At 43.5% G+C, this 17,948-nt stretch overlaps 1 protein-coding gene across 2 annotated transcripts in view; it reads right to left on the reverse strand.

Moving 5' to 3' along the window:
- LOC139915640 (polypeptide N-acetylgalactosaminyltransferase 10-like) overlaps positions 1-17,948 on the reverse strand; it is a 101,753-nt gene that overhangs the window by 7,297 nt on the left and 76,508 nt on the right. For both annotated transcript variants that reach the window (XM_071904308.2, XM_078286892.1), the window contains 3 exons: positions 15,798-15,983; positions 15,195-15,378; positions 5,853-5,970 (listed from right to left, as the gene is read on the reverse strand). In XM_071904308.2, the coding sequence (XP_071760409.2) occupies positions 5,853-5,970; positions 15,195-15,378; positions 15,798-15,983 (488 nt within the window). The remainder of the gene's footprint in view (positions 1-5,852; positions 5,971-15,194; positions 15,379-15,797; positions 15,984-17,948) is intronic.

Here is a 17,948-nt window from a genome sequence, read left to right on the forward strand (position 1 = left end):
AAACACTCTCAATCCATTTCTCCACGTTCATTTTCCAGCATCTCTCTGAGCCTTACCAAGAACAGGCTGTTTCTGTCGCCGTGTCTTTAAGGCTCATTAATATTAACGACCCCTCTGTTCTGATTGGCTAACCGCTTCAAGAGTGAAACGTGAGACGCCGCGGCCCGGCGGCTACAGGTGGGGAAAACTCTCCGGTTAATAAACAATGACAACCGCTCAACCGCTTTGAAAAAAACACTTTGTTAGTCTATTATTTCTTACAAAAATGATAATGAGCGAACCTTTGTGACGCCACAAAGTGACGGAAGTCCAAGCGGCTCGTTTAGAGGCTCGCTTTTCTAATATGGATTGTGTGGATTTAGTTGGCGACCGTGCGTTTTGATACTTTCACCATGTTTAGATAGACCATCCAACTCCTTTATAATCACAGAGGCAAGGGGAGTCCTGCTTTTACACCATATGGGACCTATAAAACTGTTAACCATCCTTTCTTGATAGATACAGTAGAATCAGTCTCACAACCAGCTAGTCAACAGACCATTCCTTGTAACTTCTGACAGTTGAAAAGAGAACAAAACCCGACTTTTCCAAACAATTCTAGTTTGGGAATGGAGCCAAAGTACAGCAGTAGTTTAGCAAGCATGCAGTAAAAAAAAGTGCCACTTCTTAGATGACTACATCTGTTTTGGAGGACGGTGGGATACAGATATGAAAGAGAAAGGGAAATCACGAGGAATGTAGTGATAGCAGCGACAAAAAAAGAATATGAGAACGATAAGAGGGAGAGCAAGAGGAGGAGAGAAAGATGTGGAAAGGTGAGGGAAGGATAACATCAAAGACGGGGGGGGGGAGTGGGAGGCTGATGGCCAAAAAGAAAGTGGCGTGAAGTACAGTGATTTTAACAGGCTTATGAATCCTGAGAGAGAGAGAGGGAGAGAGGGAGAGGAGCACATTCAGAGCGAGAGACATAATAAGATAGAGATAGACTGACAGAGAGAAGGGAGAAAGCGAGGGAGGATAGCGGAGGAGGATGGAGAGACACACCCACCTGACTCCAGCTGAGCGGCAAGGTTGGATGAGACGGAGAGAAAGAACGAGCTGCTCGGTTAAATTCACTGCCAGCCTCTCTCAGTGTTTTATCAGTGTTCGTACTGTGGGACTGTTTGGCAAAAACCAGTGTCTGCAAAAACTTTTTTACAATGAGGAAACGGAAAGCTTGTGTTCTCTGACCATCCATGTGTTGTTGAAATTATACAAACAGGTTTTAACAGGATTCAAAGGACGTAATATGCTCTTGTCTAAAGTTTAAAAATATTTCTATCTCTTTCCTTTCCTCCTTTTTTGGTCTAATTTATTTTCCTATCACATCTTCCATGATCATTTTAGGCATCTGTTGTCGCTTCTGTAGCCTTGTGATCCTTACTGCTGGTTGCCCATAATGTTGATGATCAGGAATTTAAGCCTATTTTACCATTACTCTCATTGTAATCAGTCTAGATAAGATTTTCATCTGAATGCCTAAAATGTAAATAATTATAATACTGATGTAGACCAAGTAATAAATGTCATTCATTGAAGACAAATAACTAAATATCCTCTTATTCTTGCATCATTAAAGCGAAACAGGGACAAATGCAAAACCAGCATTTACTGCTACAATGCTCTGTGAGAGAGAGAGAGAGAGAGAGGGACAGAGAGACAGAGAGAGAAAGAGACAGAGAGACACAGAGAGAGAGCGTGAGAGAGAGAGAGACCCTGCAGTAGCTCCTCATTTTAATCCTCCTCCTTATGATTAAGACAACGACAATGATTCTCTTTCCTGGCTCACAATGTTGTGCAGAGAACGAAAGAGAGGAGATGAATAAAAGAAAGAAAGACTTAGGGACACAAAAGGCGAGACAAAGACGTTTTTTGTTTTGTTTTAGACAATAGCAAAACGGATGGTGGGGAAATGAAAAGCGGGATTTAGACAGGAAACAAACGAAGAGAGAGAGAGAGAGAGAGAGAGAGAGGACTGGAGGAGCGGAGAGGGACAGGTGCTGTTCTCAAATTGTTTTAGCTGAGTACGGCGCTTTAATATGTAAATGGGATTTCTGCTGGGTGAATGTTTGATGCAGGCGAGGGCTGCTGGGGCTTCCAGAGCACCGAGACAGGCTAACACAACATGAAATATACATTAGTCACGGTGTAGACGAAACACACACACACACACACACACACACACACACAGATTCGCCTGAGGTCAAAAGGCAATGGTTAGTCTAAAGTATGTGTGTGTGTGTGTGAACTGTACTGAATTGTATGTTTATGGATGGGTACACTAAGTATGAGCTGTGTGTGTGTGTGTGTGTGGGCTCACTATCCACCTGCCATGACCTCTGCCTTCAGGTTGTTTGCAGTGCAGCCAGAGGCATGGAGGGATGGTGCACCCTGGGGTGGGGTTGGGATGCAACGACGGATGATGATGCATCTACTGTACGCACTGTACTGTGTGTTCCAGTGTATTAAACTTGGAGGAACGATGCATTTTGATGCTGTGTTTTTAAAAATATTACTAAAATTATTATGTAATTAAAGGTAAAAATTTCTCACTTTCAAAGGCCCTCACTCCTACGCCATAAGTCGGACTGACACGAAACTTAGCCTAACGGGGGCGCTATAATTAAAGGTCAACATTTTTCAAATATGATATCTCGGACACCACTGGTTCAATTTTGATGTAACTTGGAGGGATGACGCATTTTGGCACTATGTTCTGTTGTTTAAATGCCATTACACTGATTGGCCTGAAGGGGGCGCTATAATGAAAGGCCCAAACTCATACACACTAAATCCACATTTCGATCTGACATGAAACTTGCTATCGAAATAGCCGTGTCAGCAAAATCCCATATGACAGACGACAACACAGAAGATGTAACGGACAAAACAATTCCTATACATTTTTCATGGAAAACATGCCACTCTAGCCATGTTCGATGCTATCTGCTGTTTGGAATCACGTAGTGTGTGAAACATTCAACAAAGAGACAAGAGCAGATTTAACATGCGTTCACAATGCAAAACAATTAACAAGTCGCCAGAAGTCCATTCATTTGCTATAGAGCCGAGGGAAACTCGGTCAACTGAGAAAAAACTGTCTGAACTTCATCAACAATCATTATCTGTCAACAGCCAATCTGATTTGCGTTCTTCCTCGTTTCCCTCTCATTCAAACCTTGCTCACTCACTTGTTTGTAATTCATTATGAAGTATGACTCGTCACCTGGGAATAACTTCAACTAACGTTTGGCTAGTTAACCTCCAGGCAATGGAGAAACAGGAGGGAAAGTCTGCAGACGTTTAGACGCTACCGCCTTGTGTAGAGCAGCGTCACAGGCAGCCAATTAGGAGCCTGTTTGATACAGAGCCTTTGTTTCGCTTTGATTTGATTGGCTCACAGGCAGACGTGTGCACAGTGGTCAGCTGGGGCAAAGTTTGAAAACAGGCCTTTGAAAAGACCAAAGCCTGTGTGCAACTGAGCCATTTTATATGTTATCGCCTCATAAGCTGGCGGCCAGTAACCGGGCGACCCTTGCTGATTTATACTTTATATTTTGGACCTCACTGATTTTCCTGCCAAAGACTAATTTTATCGGCCCTTGACGGCTGATAATTTCAGACCTGCTCCACACACTACAGGTTAATGAGCTGTGTGTGTGTTAGTGAACTATATATTTATGGATGGGTACCGTCAGTTTACAAGCTGTGTATATGTGTGTGTGTGTGTGTGTGTGTGTATCTAACAAGCCTGACCCTGTGTTGAGGTCACTGTCAGTGCATTACAACCAGAGTCTCACTCCGCAGAGCCAGCGGCTGTTGGGCAACATGCAGATGAGAAGCAGCTCAGATCACATGGGTTTACAGCTCAGGCTAATGGAGTGTAGCTGCAATACAATAGAATTCACTTCAACCGCATGAATAATACATATTGCTGCTAGACAAAATCCTGCATCGATTAAAAGTGCAACAAAAACTCGAGATGTCTCTATTTGTATATAACTATAAATAGTAAAAAAAAAAAAAAAAAAAAGTTCTACAGTTCAGTCAGAGTTTCGCATACACCGCATGAATAATACATGGTAATACTTGCATTCATTAACTCTGCCCACAACATAACTACAGTTGTGATATGACTGTCTCAAGGTTAGTGCTGTCTCCCACACAAACTGATCTCACTGACCTTTGACAATATGCTGCTTAAGTCACAGATGGTTCACATGTTTATCTGTGCAGCCTGGTTTGGCATCATTAAGTCCTCCAGAGCTTCATAACAAGCATGAGGTGGATGTGTCATTAGTGATGGGTAGATGGGTAGCTTCAGGAAAAATCATCACTCATATCAACAACCATGAAGTTAGTTCCACTTTGGCTTCCACAGACTGTTTGATGATGTTGTCATGGAAACAAGCATCAGAAAGCAGGTGAGTTGCCACAGTAATGGCATCACTGTTTAATTGATCATCCCACTCACCAGTGTGTGAAACCTTGAAACTTTCTGAGTCTCACATTATGCCCACACATGTAACAGCAGCAACAAATAATTCTGTGGTTGATTTTGAGTTTTGCTTTGATGCGTTGACTGTATGCCATACATAATGATAAAATGCTTTTTGTATATACAGTATGTGGAGTGATGCAGATTGTAGTTTTTGTTATACAAACATTTCTCAGAGGCAGAAATAATCTCATTCTTTGTGTTAAACCTCAGTGGGCGGAGCCAAAGAACCACAGTTTTTCTGGCCAAGTAACGTAAGACTGAAGCTCAGTGAAAAACACAAGAGGTAAGAGAGGAGGAAGCTAATATTATGAAGCCAACGCTCTGCTACTAACTGAATAAAATACAATCTAGTCACACTAAGTTATCTAGGTTAGCTAGTTAGCCTAGCTGACCTTCCAAGTTCAAACTAGCTATATTAGCTTATAGCTAGCTAGGTAAGATAATTAGCTAGCTGCTGACCTTCCAACATCAGGAATAAATGAAAAAAGAAGTCATTATCATTTATATTTATTCATATTTTGACCAAAGTTCCTTCTTTTGCCATTCAAGTTTGCCAGTTAGCTAACTAACTGCTCCTTTGAGGTTTAACTCAATCTATGAGATTATTTCTGCCTCTGAGAAATGTTAATTAAAACTCCAATCCACTAGAGTGATATGTAGAGTCCACATATAATTTGTATCATATGTTTTTCATGCCCTGCACTGTATGCGAGACCCTGCTGTCTCGGTACCATGTGTGTGTGTGTGTAAGTCCTTCCTGTATGTCGCTGTGTGAGCTGGAGATTTGTCCCCCTCTTGGTCTGCATTTACTGTAGCAGAGAATAAAGTGCTTCTGTCTCACATGAGAGCAGGGCCTGGCTGTCTGTGGGATCAGGAGTTTGGTTGGAAGGATTAGCATGAGAGCCTGTTAATCTTCTCACCTCAGGAGACTGGCTGTCAGTACTATATCGGCTAATGGGGATCTTAATAAAAGGAAACCAAATGAAATATCGAAGCACACGGAGAGGAATGAAATAGCACAGCAGAAGGCGGCACAGCGTGTCGCAGTTCAGCACAGTTTCTGCCTCCTGATCAGAATCAGAATCATTGTAAAGTAATATAAACATACTGTACAGGCCTGTGACTTGATGAAAGTGATGCAGAACATATTGACAACTTAAAGGGATTTAAAATGCATACTGTGCATGGACAAGAGGGCAAAGAACAGTGCAAAAAAATACTATGGACAGCAGACTGCCCATCCCTGGGAATGCAAACAGTCATTTAACTAAATGTGTGATGTCATGTGTGATGTCATGCGTTTTTTTTTTACCTTGAAGGAGATCTCGTACTGCTCTCCTCCCCAGATCTCCAGACCCGTGTCATATCCTCCCAGCTCCCAGAACCACTTTCTGTCCACAGCAAACAGTCCACCTGCCATGACTGGAGACCTGGAGGACACACACACACACACACACACACACACACACACACACACACACAGAATATGAACCCACATACAAACATACACTTCTTGCATAGTACATCTTGTATGATAATTTTGTATTTGTGTATTTGCTCGCTTGCTCTCTCTCTTTCTCTCACACACATACAATAGGATACACACTCTTTTAGCAATTTTTTCTACTGTGACGTGAAATCATACAGATTTGAGAAGTTAAAAACAAAAATTGCATAACAAAAACAAAGACAGTGTGTGTGTGTATTGGATCTGGTGAAGGCCGTCCAGAATTGGCAACCGGCACATTATGCAGTGCACTCATGTACACACCAATGTTCAAAAGGCATCCATATCACAACTACACACACACACACACACACACACACACACACACACACACACACACACAAAAGGATTAAATTTACATTAAGCTGTAGTATCACTTTCCACTCTCAGACCCTTCCCCTCTCAGCGAAGCGTCAAATCTATCTATATTTTTTATCAAATATTTAGAATTTAATTGTAAACTAGAAATAACCGCCTCGCGGTTGTATGCCTCCGCCGATAAACTTTGTTTTATCATTGCAAGGACAGTCTTTATTTATTGAACATATATAATTACTGTGATTATTAGGTCAACTTAAAGGATTTTGGCGTCTGCAAAAGTAAGTGGCAGCACTTCCACCGTTTTTGTAGAATGACCCAAGATCGTTTTCTCAGCTACAGTGGTAAGCAAAACATTATGATGTCACAGTGAAGTTGACCTTTGAACCTTTGGATATAAAATGTCATCACTTCATCATTTTATCCTATTCGACATTTGTGTGAAATTTTGTCATAATTAGCGTATGAATTCTTGAGTTATGGCCAAAAACGTCTTTTGTGAGGTCACAGTGACCTTGACCTTTGACCACCAAATTCTAATCAGTTCATCCTTGAGTCCAAGTGGACGTTTGTGCCAAATTTGAAGAAATTCCCTCAAGGCGTTCCTGAGATATCGCGTTCACGAGAATGGGACAACGGACAACCCGAAAACATAAAAAAAACCAGACAAACATGGTCATCGACAGACACAACACAGACACAACACAGACACAACACAGACACAACACAGACACAACACAGACACAACACAGACAAAACCGGCAAACCGCAAACCTCATAACAAATCAAATCTGTCCGTCATCTCTCTGATCAGACAGAAGAAGAGACAGAGAGACAAAGCGTCTGAACAGATGAAAGGCTGAAGGACTGTCGCTCTCTCTCCCTTAACAAACAACAACAAACAACAACAAACAACCGGAACAGCTAAAAGATCCTTTAGTTAAGGGGACACAGAGGAGAGCAACAAAGAGACAGACATCTCTACATTATTACTTATCTTTATGTTTTTATTGATCGTTTGCTTTTTTGTGTTTACCTTTTTGTTCTCAGTCGTTAGTTGCGTGCGTTCCTTATGCGCTTTCTTTACTGCATTCATTCATTGTATTCAAATGTTCACAATGCTTTTCCACTTCTGCCGACTCTCAGTGTAACAACACGCTCCATAATGCTGCTGCTCTTCTTTACAAGAATTCAATAAGTAATTGTTCGGGAGAAGAAGAAAAAAAATGAAACGGCAGCAAAATGACTTTAACGAGACAGAAAGGGATGGAAATGGAGAGAGCGGGAGAGAAAGAGACATCAGACATCTTGATTTGTGAAGCATTTTGTCCTGGAAACTTGCTACTGTATATGTCTAGTTAATATTATGACTATCCACTATTCAAACTTGCTACTGTATGTGTCTAGTTAATATTATGACTATCCACTATTCAAACTTGCTACTGTATGTCTAGTTAATATTATGACTATCCACTATTCAAACTTGCTACTGTATGTGTCTAGTTAATATTATGACTATCCACTATTCAAACTTGCTACTGTATATGTCTAGTTAATATTATGACTATCCACTATTCAGAGTATTCCCATGATGTCACAAGCATTTCCTACCAATATGGTGCTTTACCACACACAGCTCATTGGCTGTGGCTGTCATTTCATTCTAATCACCTGTCAATTTATTACAATCACCTGTTATTTTCCGACCAAGATGGCCGTGCGGTGATGGCACAGAATACTGTAAATATTGGTTTGTTGCTTTACCCCCCCTCCACCCCCCTCCACCCCCCTATCACCCCTCACGCTCGCCTGGGGCACGTTCAAACCGCTTTGCTATGGTGCAAAACATTTGCTCCCAACAGTGTGAAACGTTTGAACCTTTCGGGGTGATTCTGCGGTGTGTCACAGGTAACAGCTGTCACGTGGGTCCGCACTTACACACTACCTTTTCTTTTGAAACCCCAGGGTCCATATCCCAACCCCACCCAAAGGCAGCGGTACACTACTTACAAAGTCACACATGCCCGAAATAGAAAAACAGTGGAACACGGCGCCACATACAAATGTCTGTGCACTCGCTGCGGTTTTATGTTGTTCATTTACACTCTACTCTCTCTCTAAGAGTCACACAGAGCTGAGGGAATAGAAGATTTGAAGGAGTTGGATCGGTCATGAAGGTGCAGATATACTCTGAAAAACTCAAGAGTCGACCACGAGATTATGGCATGGAGATGGAAACAAAGACAACAAACCGGAAAAGGAATTGCAGACACTTTTTTTCATAAGGCAACACAACCAATCACATGATATTTTAGAATTCCACTAGCTTGTCTTTCCCGCAGGTTGAAGGTGAGTTTATCAGTAAAAATCACCTGCTGCAGTGTTTTGGTAGGAATGAAAACATGCAGACTGGTTGCCCTTCTCTGCTCTGCTGGCTAATCAAACATGAAATTGTACACAATCACACTAATTACCCAGTCTTGCTTGACATAACAAAGCTCCTTGGGTGGGATTATTTATTTGCGCCGCTACTCGCCCTCTGAGAGAGAGAGAGAGAGAGAGATAGAGAGAGAGAGAGAGATAATTCTTTTACTATCTGAATGCTCTTGCTTGAATTGATTTTGCTTTACCTAGTAATGTATTCACTATTTACTCTGTTGTTAGATGAACTGTATGTTTTTTAGTTCCTTGTTCTTAGACCCTTTGGCAATATCGTTGTTGTGACATTCAGAGAGAGAGAGAGAGAGAGAGAGAGAGAGAGAGAGAGAGAGAGAGAGAGAGAGACCCTGCAGTAGCTCCTCATTTTAATCCTCCTACTATGATTAAGACAACAACAATGATTCTCTTTCCTGGCTCACAATGTTGTGCAGAGAACGAAAGAGACGAGGTTAATAAAATACATTCATGCCGAGAGAGAGAGAGAGAGAGAGAGACCCTGCTGCTTTATTTCTATGCTCCAGGTTTTTCCCCAGTGGACTGACACAGCACTATAAATCCCATGAGCCTCTCTCACTCTTGGCAACAGACGTTGGACCCGTTTGGTTTCATTTGTGTTTCGGCGCCCGGCCCTCCCGGCACCCCGCAGGCTCGTCTTTCGCCCGTGCGTCGCCCCGCGCTCGCTCCGCCGTCGAAGACGCTCTGAACAGCGCAGAGCCAATTAACCCGTCCGCACCGCTGTGGCTCCTGACTGACACAACAAACCACAGAACAGTCCTCCAGCTCAGGAGAGCAGCGGGACCTCCTGCCTCAACTGAGCAGCTTCTCCTCAGGACACCGAGGACAGACTGCACTGCTACTGAGCAGTGGGGACAGAGTGAGTGAGAGAGACTGAGAGAGAGAGAGAGAGAGAGAGAGAGAAGAAGAGAGCATTACATGACATCACGTATAGGTGTGGAGCCTGGAATGGAAGGATGGAGAGATGAGGTTTAGTTTGATGGAGAGAGATACAGAGAGAATGGGAGAGACCAGTAATGTTGATACCATGCAGAACAGGAGATCAGTCTTGCTGCAAAAGTTTGTATCTAGTGCTCCCCCATCCTAGCCTGGTAAGACCATCCTGATCACGTGACCTCATATTCTGTTTCGCTCCACGGATCAGTCTGGACTTCCAGCCGCCCACATCGATTTCCTGAAATTCCAATGTAACCGGGCCAATCAGGGACTGCGTCGTGGTTGATGACGTAACCGGGCCAATCAGGGACTGCGTCGTAGTTGATGACGTAACCGGGCCAATCAGGGACTGCGTCGTAGTTGATGATGTAACCGGGCCAATCAGGGACTGCGTCGTAGTTGATGACGTGAAATACAGGCCGCCGCTGGCAAAACAGTAACGGCGTCTCCCGAAGCAACGAGCGGTAACGTTAACGTTAGTAGAGTAAACACAGCCATAAGTGCAGTTATTGCAGAAATAGACTCAACAACAACAATTAAACAAGAACAAGAGTACGCACTAGCGGAGTTTCTCGGCGGAAAAGACGTTTTCGCCGTTCTTACGACTGGATTTGAATTTGGATTCGCTGATTGGCTGAAGGAGTTTGTCTGTCAAGGCGAGTACTCCCGCCCACTGAAATCGATGTGGGCGGCTGGAAGTCCAGACTGATCCGTGGAGCGAAACAGAATGTGAGGTCACGTGATCAGGATGGTCTTACCAGGCTAGCCATATCCCTCCCAATGTCCTATATTGTTACATATTGACTTCAACTATATTGAATGTATTGAATTGCTTTTATATGCTACTATGCTTTTAAATGCCATTGTTTATGTGCAGAATCTGTAGAACTGTTTGGCTATTATCCATTATTTATTTGACTTTATCCTTTGCAAATGTTTTGGCAACATACTGTAGTTCCTGTCTGTCTTGTTAATAAAGCAGATATGAATTTAAGAGAGAGAGACAAGGGTGGGGAGGTTGTCAGCTGCTGTATGGCCAGTGAGTGTGTGTGTGTGTGTGTGTGTGTGTGTGTGTGTGTGTGTGTGTGTGCCTGATTGTTAGCTATTGCACACCTGAGGCAGAAGGAGCACACACACATTTATCGCACTATACTTGTGAGAATCTTTATCGACTACATTCATTCCCAAACCCTCTCCACTGCAACTCAAACCTATTTCTAATCTTAACCCTAAACCCAAATCCTAAAACCTTAAACCTGATCCTAATCCTCATCCCGACCCCCAGCCCTAAACTAACACCTTTTATTAAAGCGAGGAGCGGCAGAACGTCCTCACTTGAGAGGATTTTTCTTCATCTTTCTATGCTCGTGAAGACATTCGGGTCCTCATGAGGACAGAAATACGACGACTCACACCGGGTCGTCATGGCAACCAGCCCTTTTCATCAGGTGTAAATTGGAGGCAGGCAGCCAGCAGGAAGTGTCTTCCCTTAGGAGGATCAATTAAAGGCGAACAGGGCAGCTACTGTACTGTCAGCCTGAGAAACACTCTGGGGCTTCCTGCCTGATGAGGACTGAGCAGAGCTGCACACTAACAGACAGGTTTCTGCAGTTTCCCCCTCTTCAAGTCTAGGAGAACGAGTACAAAATCCTCTCTACTTCTCTTTTCTTCTTCTTTTCTGTTGTTTCTTGCCCTAGCAGCCCTCCATCTGACACAATCATTACAGGGCCACAGGAATGCTTTGTTTGTTTTTGTCTTCATCATCGCTCCCGAGAGAGACCGATTCACTTATTTATAGTTTGAAATTTTCATAATGCAAAAGTGAAACCATTTGAGAGTGAACAAAGCACTTCTGCATGAGCGAATCTGGCGAAGCAGCGATGGGAATTGTGTTGTTTTCTCCACATGTTTTCACTTGCATGACATAAAAAGATAAATAATTGAAAGCAGTCAGAGTGATGGTGATGAGAGAGAGAGAGGGAGAGGGAGAGAGAGAGAGAGAGAGAGAGAGAGAGAGAGAGAGAGAGAGAGAGGCAAGCAAAATAAACAAAAGCAAAATAGTGTGTGAGCAATGCTAAAAAAGCATCAAATTGACTATTATGACTTAAATGTCATGCTAGTCTTTCAATCACAGGCATTAACAAGTCGTGTTCATTTGACGTATTTGTGTGCGATCAGGTCGGAGTAAGTGATCACATTTTCGACACAATCAATCATCATGATGGGGGAAAAATAGGCCCAGGTTGAAAATGACCCGAATTATCCTTTAAGACCTCTCCGGACAGAATCGGCATCACCCAGGGGAGTCTGCTGATTGGAGTTTTAAGCGATTAGCGACTTGTGCGGCCGGCATGTGGATTACGAGGCCCGTATAACCAGAGGTGATGCAGCCGCGTCACTTAAAGAGAGTTTTGCCTGTCCTGCTGTACGGTGGATGATGTTGCGCGGCGGCTCCCTGGATTACCCACAGTCCCCCAGTAAATTATTTTACCGTCCGGATGATTGACGGACTGAAATGGTCGGTGTGTGCAAGGGCGAAATCAATTTTCCGGCTTTCCCTGGTGATACTAATGCCGTTCGGAAAGGGCTTTAGACACATACTTGCACACAAATATGCACACACACACACACACACACACACACATTGTGGTCTACTGTGCCAGGCTCTCCAGTAATAAGTCAGGACATACATTTGATGCATTTTGTCACGACACTGTCTCATTCTATCCCGTGTCTCATTCCACACTGCGGCAAAGTCAATCAGAATGAAAATGAAAAGCTTTTCGACCCAAATTGGATTTGCACTGATGGTCATTTCACTGGGAAAGAAAAGCAAACTAATAAAAGAGATAAGGATTGATTCTGATTGTTCTGCAGCTCATTTCTCCTGCTTCGGTCTCTCTTCCTCCCTGCTGATGAGACCTACTGTAGATCTTTCCAGGCCTCCCGAAAAATCTGGCACCCCAACATGAGGAAACATTTTTGTTACAAACAGAGGATCCCCAGGGCTCATAAATGGAGCGTTTGGCTTCGAAAATATGGAAAATGGCTTCATTAGATTTATTTACACCTCCCTTTACAAGGCATTAAACCTGTAATATATGGCCAACATTTTATTTATTTGAAAAGTGAATATTCTGTTTGTCAGATCACTGAATGATGGTTTTTCCCTATCCTAATTATATTGTTGCATATAAGTATTGAGTTTATTAGTGCAGAAATTATGTGTAACATTTATATACCCATGCTCGTTTTTCACAGTGCCAACTACGCTCTCACTCTCTGAGAAAATGCCCAATATAACCACAGTCTTCTCCAGCTGGCCAGTGAGTAACTCCACTGATGCATTGTGGGGAATGTGCCTTGCTCAAGGGCACATTGAAGGTGTGATGCATAGTCACAGTCAAATGAAAACCTCATCACACACAGTTTTTTCTTTTTTAAAGGGGGGGGGGGGTATCCTAGTATGTGGCAATTCTTAGTATTTATGGTGATTTTGGTACTTGGAGGTTCAAAGTAATCACAGTAAAAAAAAAAATAGAAGTTCATGTTACTGTGCTGTTTCCCCAGAGTCACCGACTATAAAACACGCCCCCTTGTACAAGCCAGTCAGATTTTCTCCATTTTCTATGTAGACACTGGACTGTCTGAAATCGACCAATCAGCGCTAAGAGGAGGGCGGGCTTTCCGGAATGGCCAGCCAATCAGAGCTGTAGCTCATTAGCATAAGAAGCTGCTTATGTAAAACGACCTATTTTCTTGTAGGTGGGAAACAAACACTGGGAAGTGAATAGCTAAAGCTATAACTAAATGATTTTTACTGAAAAAAACTTAACAGATGTATTTTATAGACACCAGGTAATTATATAAAATAGCTGAAAAAGCAAATGATACCCCTCCTTTAAAGTGACTGTTTTAACTCGGTTGTTTATACGTTAAAGTTCACCAACTTCCACAGAGTCCTTTCAAATTCTAAATTGGATGCTTGTCAGTTCCTGAAAATTTCCTGAAAACGTGTCTTTGTGTAGATAAGAGGCTTCGGTCTGACGGCAGCGGTAGGCCTGTCATCATGAAGTTAAAACCATTATTATGGTTTGAGCGGTGACACAGTTGTATTTGGCGGTGCAGGTTCTGCTCTCTGGGGCGTCTCTCCGCTCGGGACACTCCCAGCAGCGTCCTAAAGATTCGGCGGGGAGCGCGGTGGAAACCCCCCCCCCCCCCCCCCCCCGCAGGGGCGCAGAGAACAGAGCCCAGCAGACGCGTATCATCGACAAACGCAATATACATAATGCACGAGGCAAGAGGTGCCACCGCAAGTATGATTAATAAGAGAGCAGGAGAGGAACAGAGCGGCGTTTTGGCAGGTAGGAACCGCAGGGAGGAACGAGCAGTTGGCAGCTAAAACACACCGCTGCGTTTGAAGTGTCACGCAGAGTTAGTGTTCGTCTGGATCAGCTGACTGTCAGCTGATGTGGGGCGCGTGACTAACGTGTCCCACCTGAACTGACGCGAGCTTCATTATGCGACTTCAGCTGCACTACAGTACAAGTTCAATTCCCTTGCGACAGTATAATATAGTGTGTGGGAGCTGCCAAATTCAACAACAGCCCTCTACAGTTGGCGACTGAGCGACTGCACTGGAGCCTCAGAAATATGAAGGTGAAAGAGTTGGACATTAGTTTCGTTACAATACAGGAATCAGGGTTGGGCTCAATTAATGAATTAACTCCCAATTGAACTGGAACTTAATGGGAATTTCTGAAAGTTTAATTTAATTCAATGAAATTCCATGTTTTTTTTGTTTTTTCTTACCACATATCTGAGATTACACATAGTGTTATATATTATCAATACTGAATATCATAAAATGTTAAAGGGACCTTTCAGGTGGTATTTGATGCATGACATGTAATGGTAATGCATACATTTTTTGTATGTGTGTGTGTATGTATGTATATGTGTATCAATGTATCTGTACGAATGTATATATTTGTGTGTATGTATGTATATACATATGTGTATATATATATATATATATATATATTCTAGTATCTTTTTTTATGTGTATTGTTTTTAGCCTGTGTCTCATAACTCTTGAGTGGTCCTCAACTTTCTTTTTTGGGTTATTGTGTTTGTTGCTTTGTTTGACTTGTTTGTTGAGGAGTGACACATTAATAAAATTATATCTATCTACATTGTGATTGAATGTATTTGATTTGTTGAACTGTCTTTTATTTGATTCATAATGTTTAGCAAGTCGAGACAAACTCTCTCAGAAGTGGAATTTACTGGAATTTACTGGAATTCAATCGTGTTTTCTGTCATTCCAATTCAGTTCACGTTCTGTTTCCTTAACCATGCGTTCTCAGTTCAGATCATGAATGGCCCCTGACTCCGCCCCTGTTCTCCAGTATGTTGCACTTCCTCTCCTGCACTCACTCAAAAGGCTCGCTGGGGTCGTCCCGCTGCAGCTCCGGAGGGATGGGGATGCGTTTGTAGTACATTTCCCAGTCGAACGCCCCCCGCATGGCGTCCCCCGCCTGCGCCTCGTAGCCGAAGCTGTCGTGGTCGATCACGTCGATCATCGGGCACACGATGGACTTCCTGTTCTGGGCGATTCGGTCTGAGAGACAGAGAGGGAGGGAGAGAGAGACAGAGAGAGAGGGAGAGAGGCAGATGGGTGTCAGACTCAATTCAGTTCAAAAGCTTTATTGTCCAGACAGGATTTACAGTAAAAGCACACAGTAAAAAAACACAATTAAGCAAGGTTATAGACTAGAGTGTGTATTTGTGTGTATGTGAGGTATGTGAGTGTGTGTCCCTCATCCAGCAAGGTAGGTAGCCAGTTGATGTTAGTCTCATTGTGTGTGTGTGTGTGTGTGTGTGTGTGTGCAAGTGATTAGATCTGTGATAGAGAGAGCAAGCTGGTGTGTATCCCTCACCCAGCAGTAACAAGACTGTATATGTGAGCGTGTATGTGTGTGAGGTATGTGAGTGTGTATGTGAGGTATGTGTGTGTGTGTGTGTGTGTGTGTGTCTCACCCAGCAGGGGAGGCAGCCAGTTGACGTTGGCCTCACAGTGGGAGTCCAGGAAGGTGATGACTTCTCCCTTGGCGGCGGCGGCTCCCAGCAGGCGCGTCCTGATCAGCCCCTCCCTCTTCTTGGTCCGCAGGATGCGAACCTTGGGCATCCGCACCATGTACTCCTCTAGGGCCACCTTTAGGTGCTCTGCACAGAGAGAGAGAGGGAGGGGAGGGAGCAGGAGACACAGGGAGGTGAAGACGGGTAGGAGGAACACATTGCATTGCGTTCAGTGCATTCTAGAAGTTATTTTGTGAATTGCTGTAATTTCCCTGGCTGTGGTACGCACTTTCCCTCAACCTGCCTCATCTACTTCAGTCAGGGAGTTCCTTCATTTCCCAGAATGCCTTTGGACAACCTCCAGAGAACGGACGTGGACTTGTTGCGTTCATGTCTATGATCGCTGCTGCACTCTTTGCTCTGAATTGAGGCTCCTGTGGGTGGAGAAACTGGTCTCTCTCCTCTTCTACGATGGATTTCTCCCTGTATGATTGTTGAACGTCTCTCGGTGCAAAATGGCGGCTCTAGAAAGAAGCCCTCGCTCTTTGATTCTGAGGGACTGACACCAAAACCTGACGTTTACCGCTGATGTTTCAGATCGCTGAAACATTTTCTGCTGGAAATACCTCGAGGTGACGCTACGTCTCTGTTCAGCCAGTTAAAATACAACAAAATGGACCCAGAAATGCTGGTATTTTCCCACAAAATATACCTATCCAGCTCTATTTACAGCATTTGAGATAGAATAGGCTGCAGTGGCTGTTACCAGTGAAGGATAGTTGCAGGATAGTTGCAGGATAGGGGACTTGTTTTAATGGCTACCGCTGTATAAACACAAAATTTGTACACTTCCCTCAAGGCCTCTACATCACGAACCACTCTTACCTATGCAGAGAAAGTTTTCTTCCCCTCACTTTTCTCCCCTGTGGGATTTTCACATTTTGAATGCAGACATTACAGGCAGAAAGTTACACTGCAGGAGCAATGAATCAACCTGACAAACTGAAGGAAAGTGCTGCTTTACTGATGCGGGACAAACATCCTGGAACGAGCAGGTGATTTGTCCTGCGTCAGTGAAAGGTCAAAACAGGTCACAGCCCTTTCTTTAACTAGAATCAGAGGCAGAATCAGACAAATCATTTAATTCAGTGTGTTAAATATACAGAAATTCATTCATTCAAGAAAGAAGCTTTTCTCAAATTTTAAATATTTGTCAAAGGTCAATTGCTTCACAATTTGCCCTGGGCAGAAATCATTAACTCCTGAAGATCTAAGTCTTTCTGCTCTGGCAGATCAATCAAACTTTTTGAACTTCAATTCCCAGAAATCTTGTAATGTGATGTCATTACACAGCACCAACCAATTTACCAGCCCGGCCGGTCTGTGATCACTTCATACCAAAGGGACAAGAGAGGAGAAGATCTAATGTGGGTGAGTCCAGCTTTCTCTGGACAGGACTGTATTTCGCAGTTTTGATTTGTCACTTCCAAATAGGGCGGATGGAGGATGGGACTCTCTTCTCTGAGAGCCTTTACATGCTCATCAATATTCTGAATGTGAGCCTAAAGCCCTGGACAGACAGGGCTTTGATATGTGGCAGAAGATGCCACCAGTGCCCACTGCATCAACACAGGAGGACAAACAGACAAACAGAAGATCAGCTGGTCGCTCCTGCAGTTCATGGACGTCAGAAACTAACCCTTGGAGGTCTGTTCCCCACATCGGCTCTCCGAAACTGAACCAAGTTCTCAGGCCACATCCACACTAATACGTTTTCGTTTTAAAACGGCATTTTAAAATGAGAACGATCTCCGTCCACACGAGCATTTCAGAAATAATCTCCATCCATTTCGAACACGCCTGAAAACGCATATCACATGACCGTTCACGTACACTGGGCACGCGCGTGCCGGTGTAAACAGGAAGGGATGGAGGGAAGGACAAAAAGAGGAAGGAAAGGAAGGGAGGAAGGAGCTAGGATGGGAGGGAGGAGGGAGGGAGGGAGGACGGGAAAGATGGAAGAATGACTGAAAAGACGAAAGGAAAGAAAGGGAGAAATTATGGAAAAAAGGAGAAATTTCGCGAAGGATGAGGGAAGAGAGGAAAGGAAAG

Source organism: Centroberyx gerrardi, chromosome 11, assembly GCF_048128805.1.
Source record: "Centroberyx gerrardi isolate f3 chromosome 11, fCenGer3.hap1.cur.20231027, whole genome shotgun sequence".
In the NCBI taxonomy this organism is placed as follows: domain Eukaryota; kingdom Metazoa; phylum Chordata; class Actinopteri; order Beryciformes; family Berycidae; genus Centroberyx; species Centroberyx gerrardi.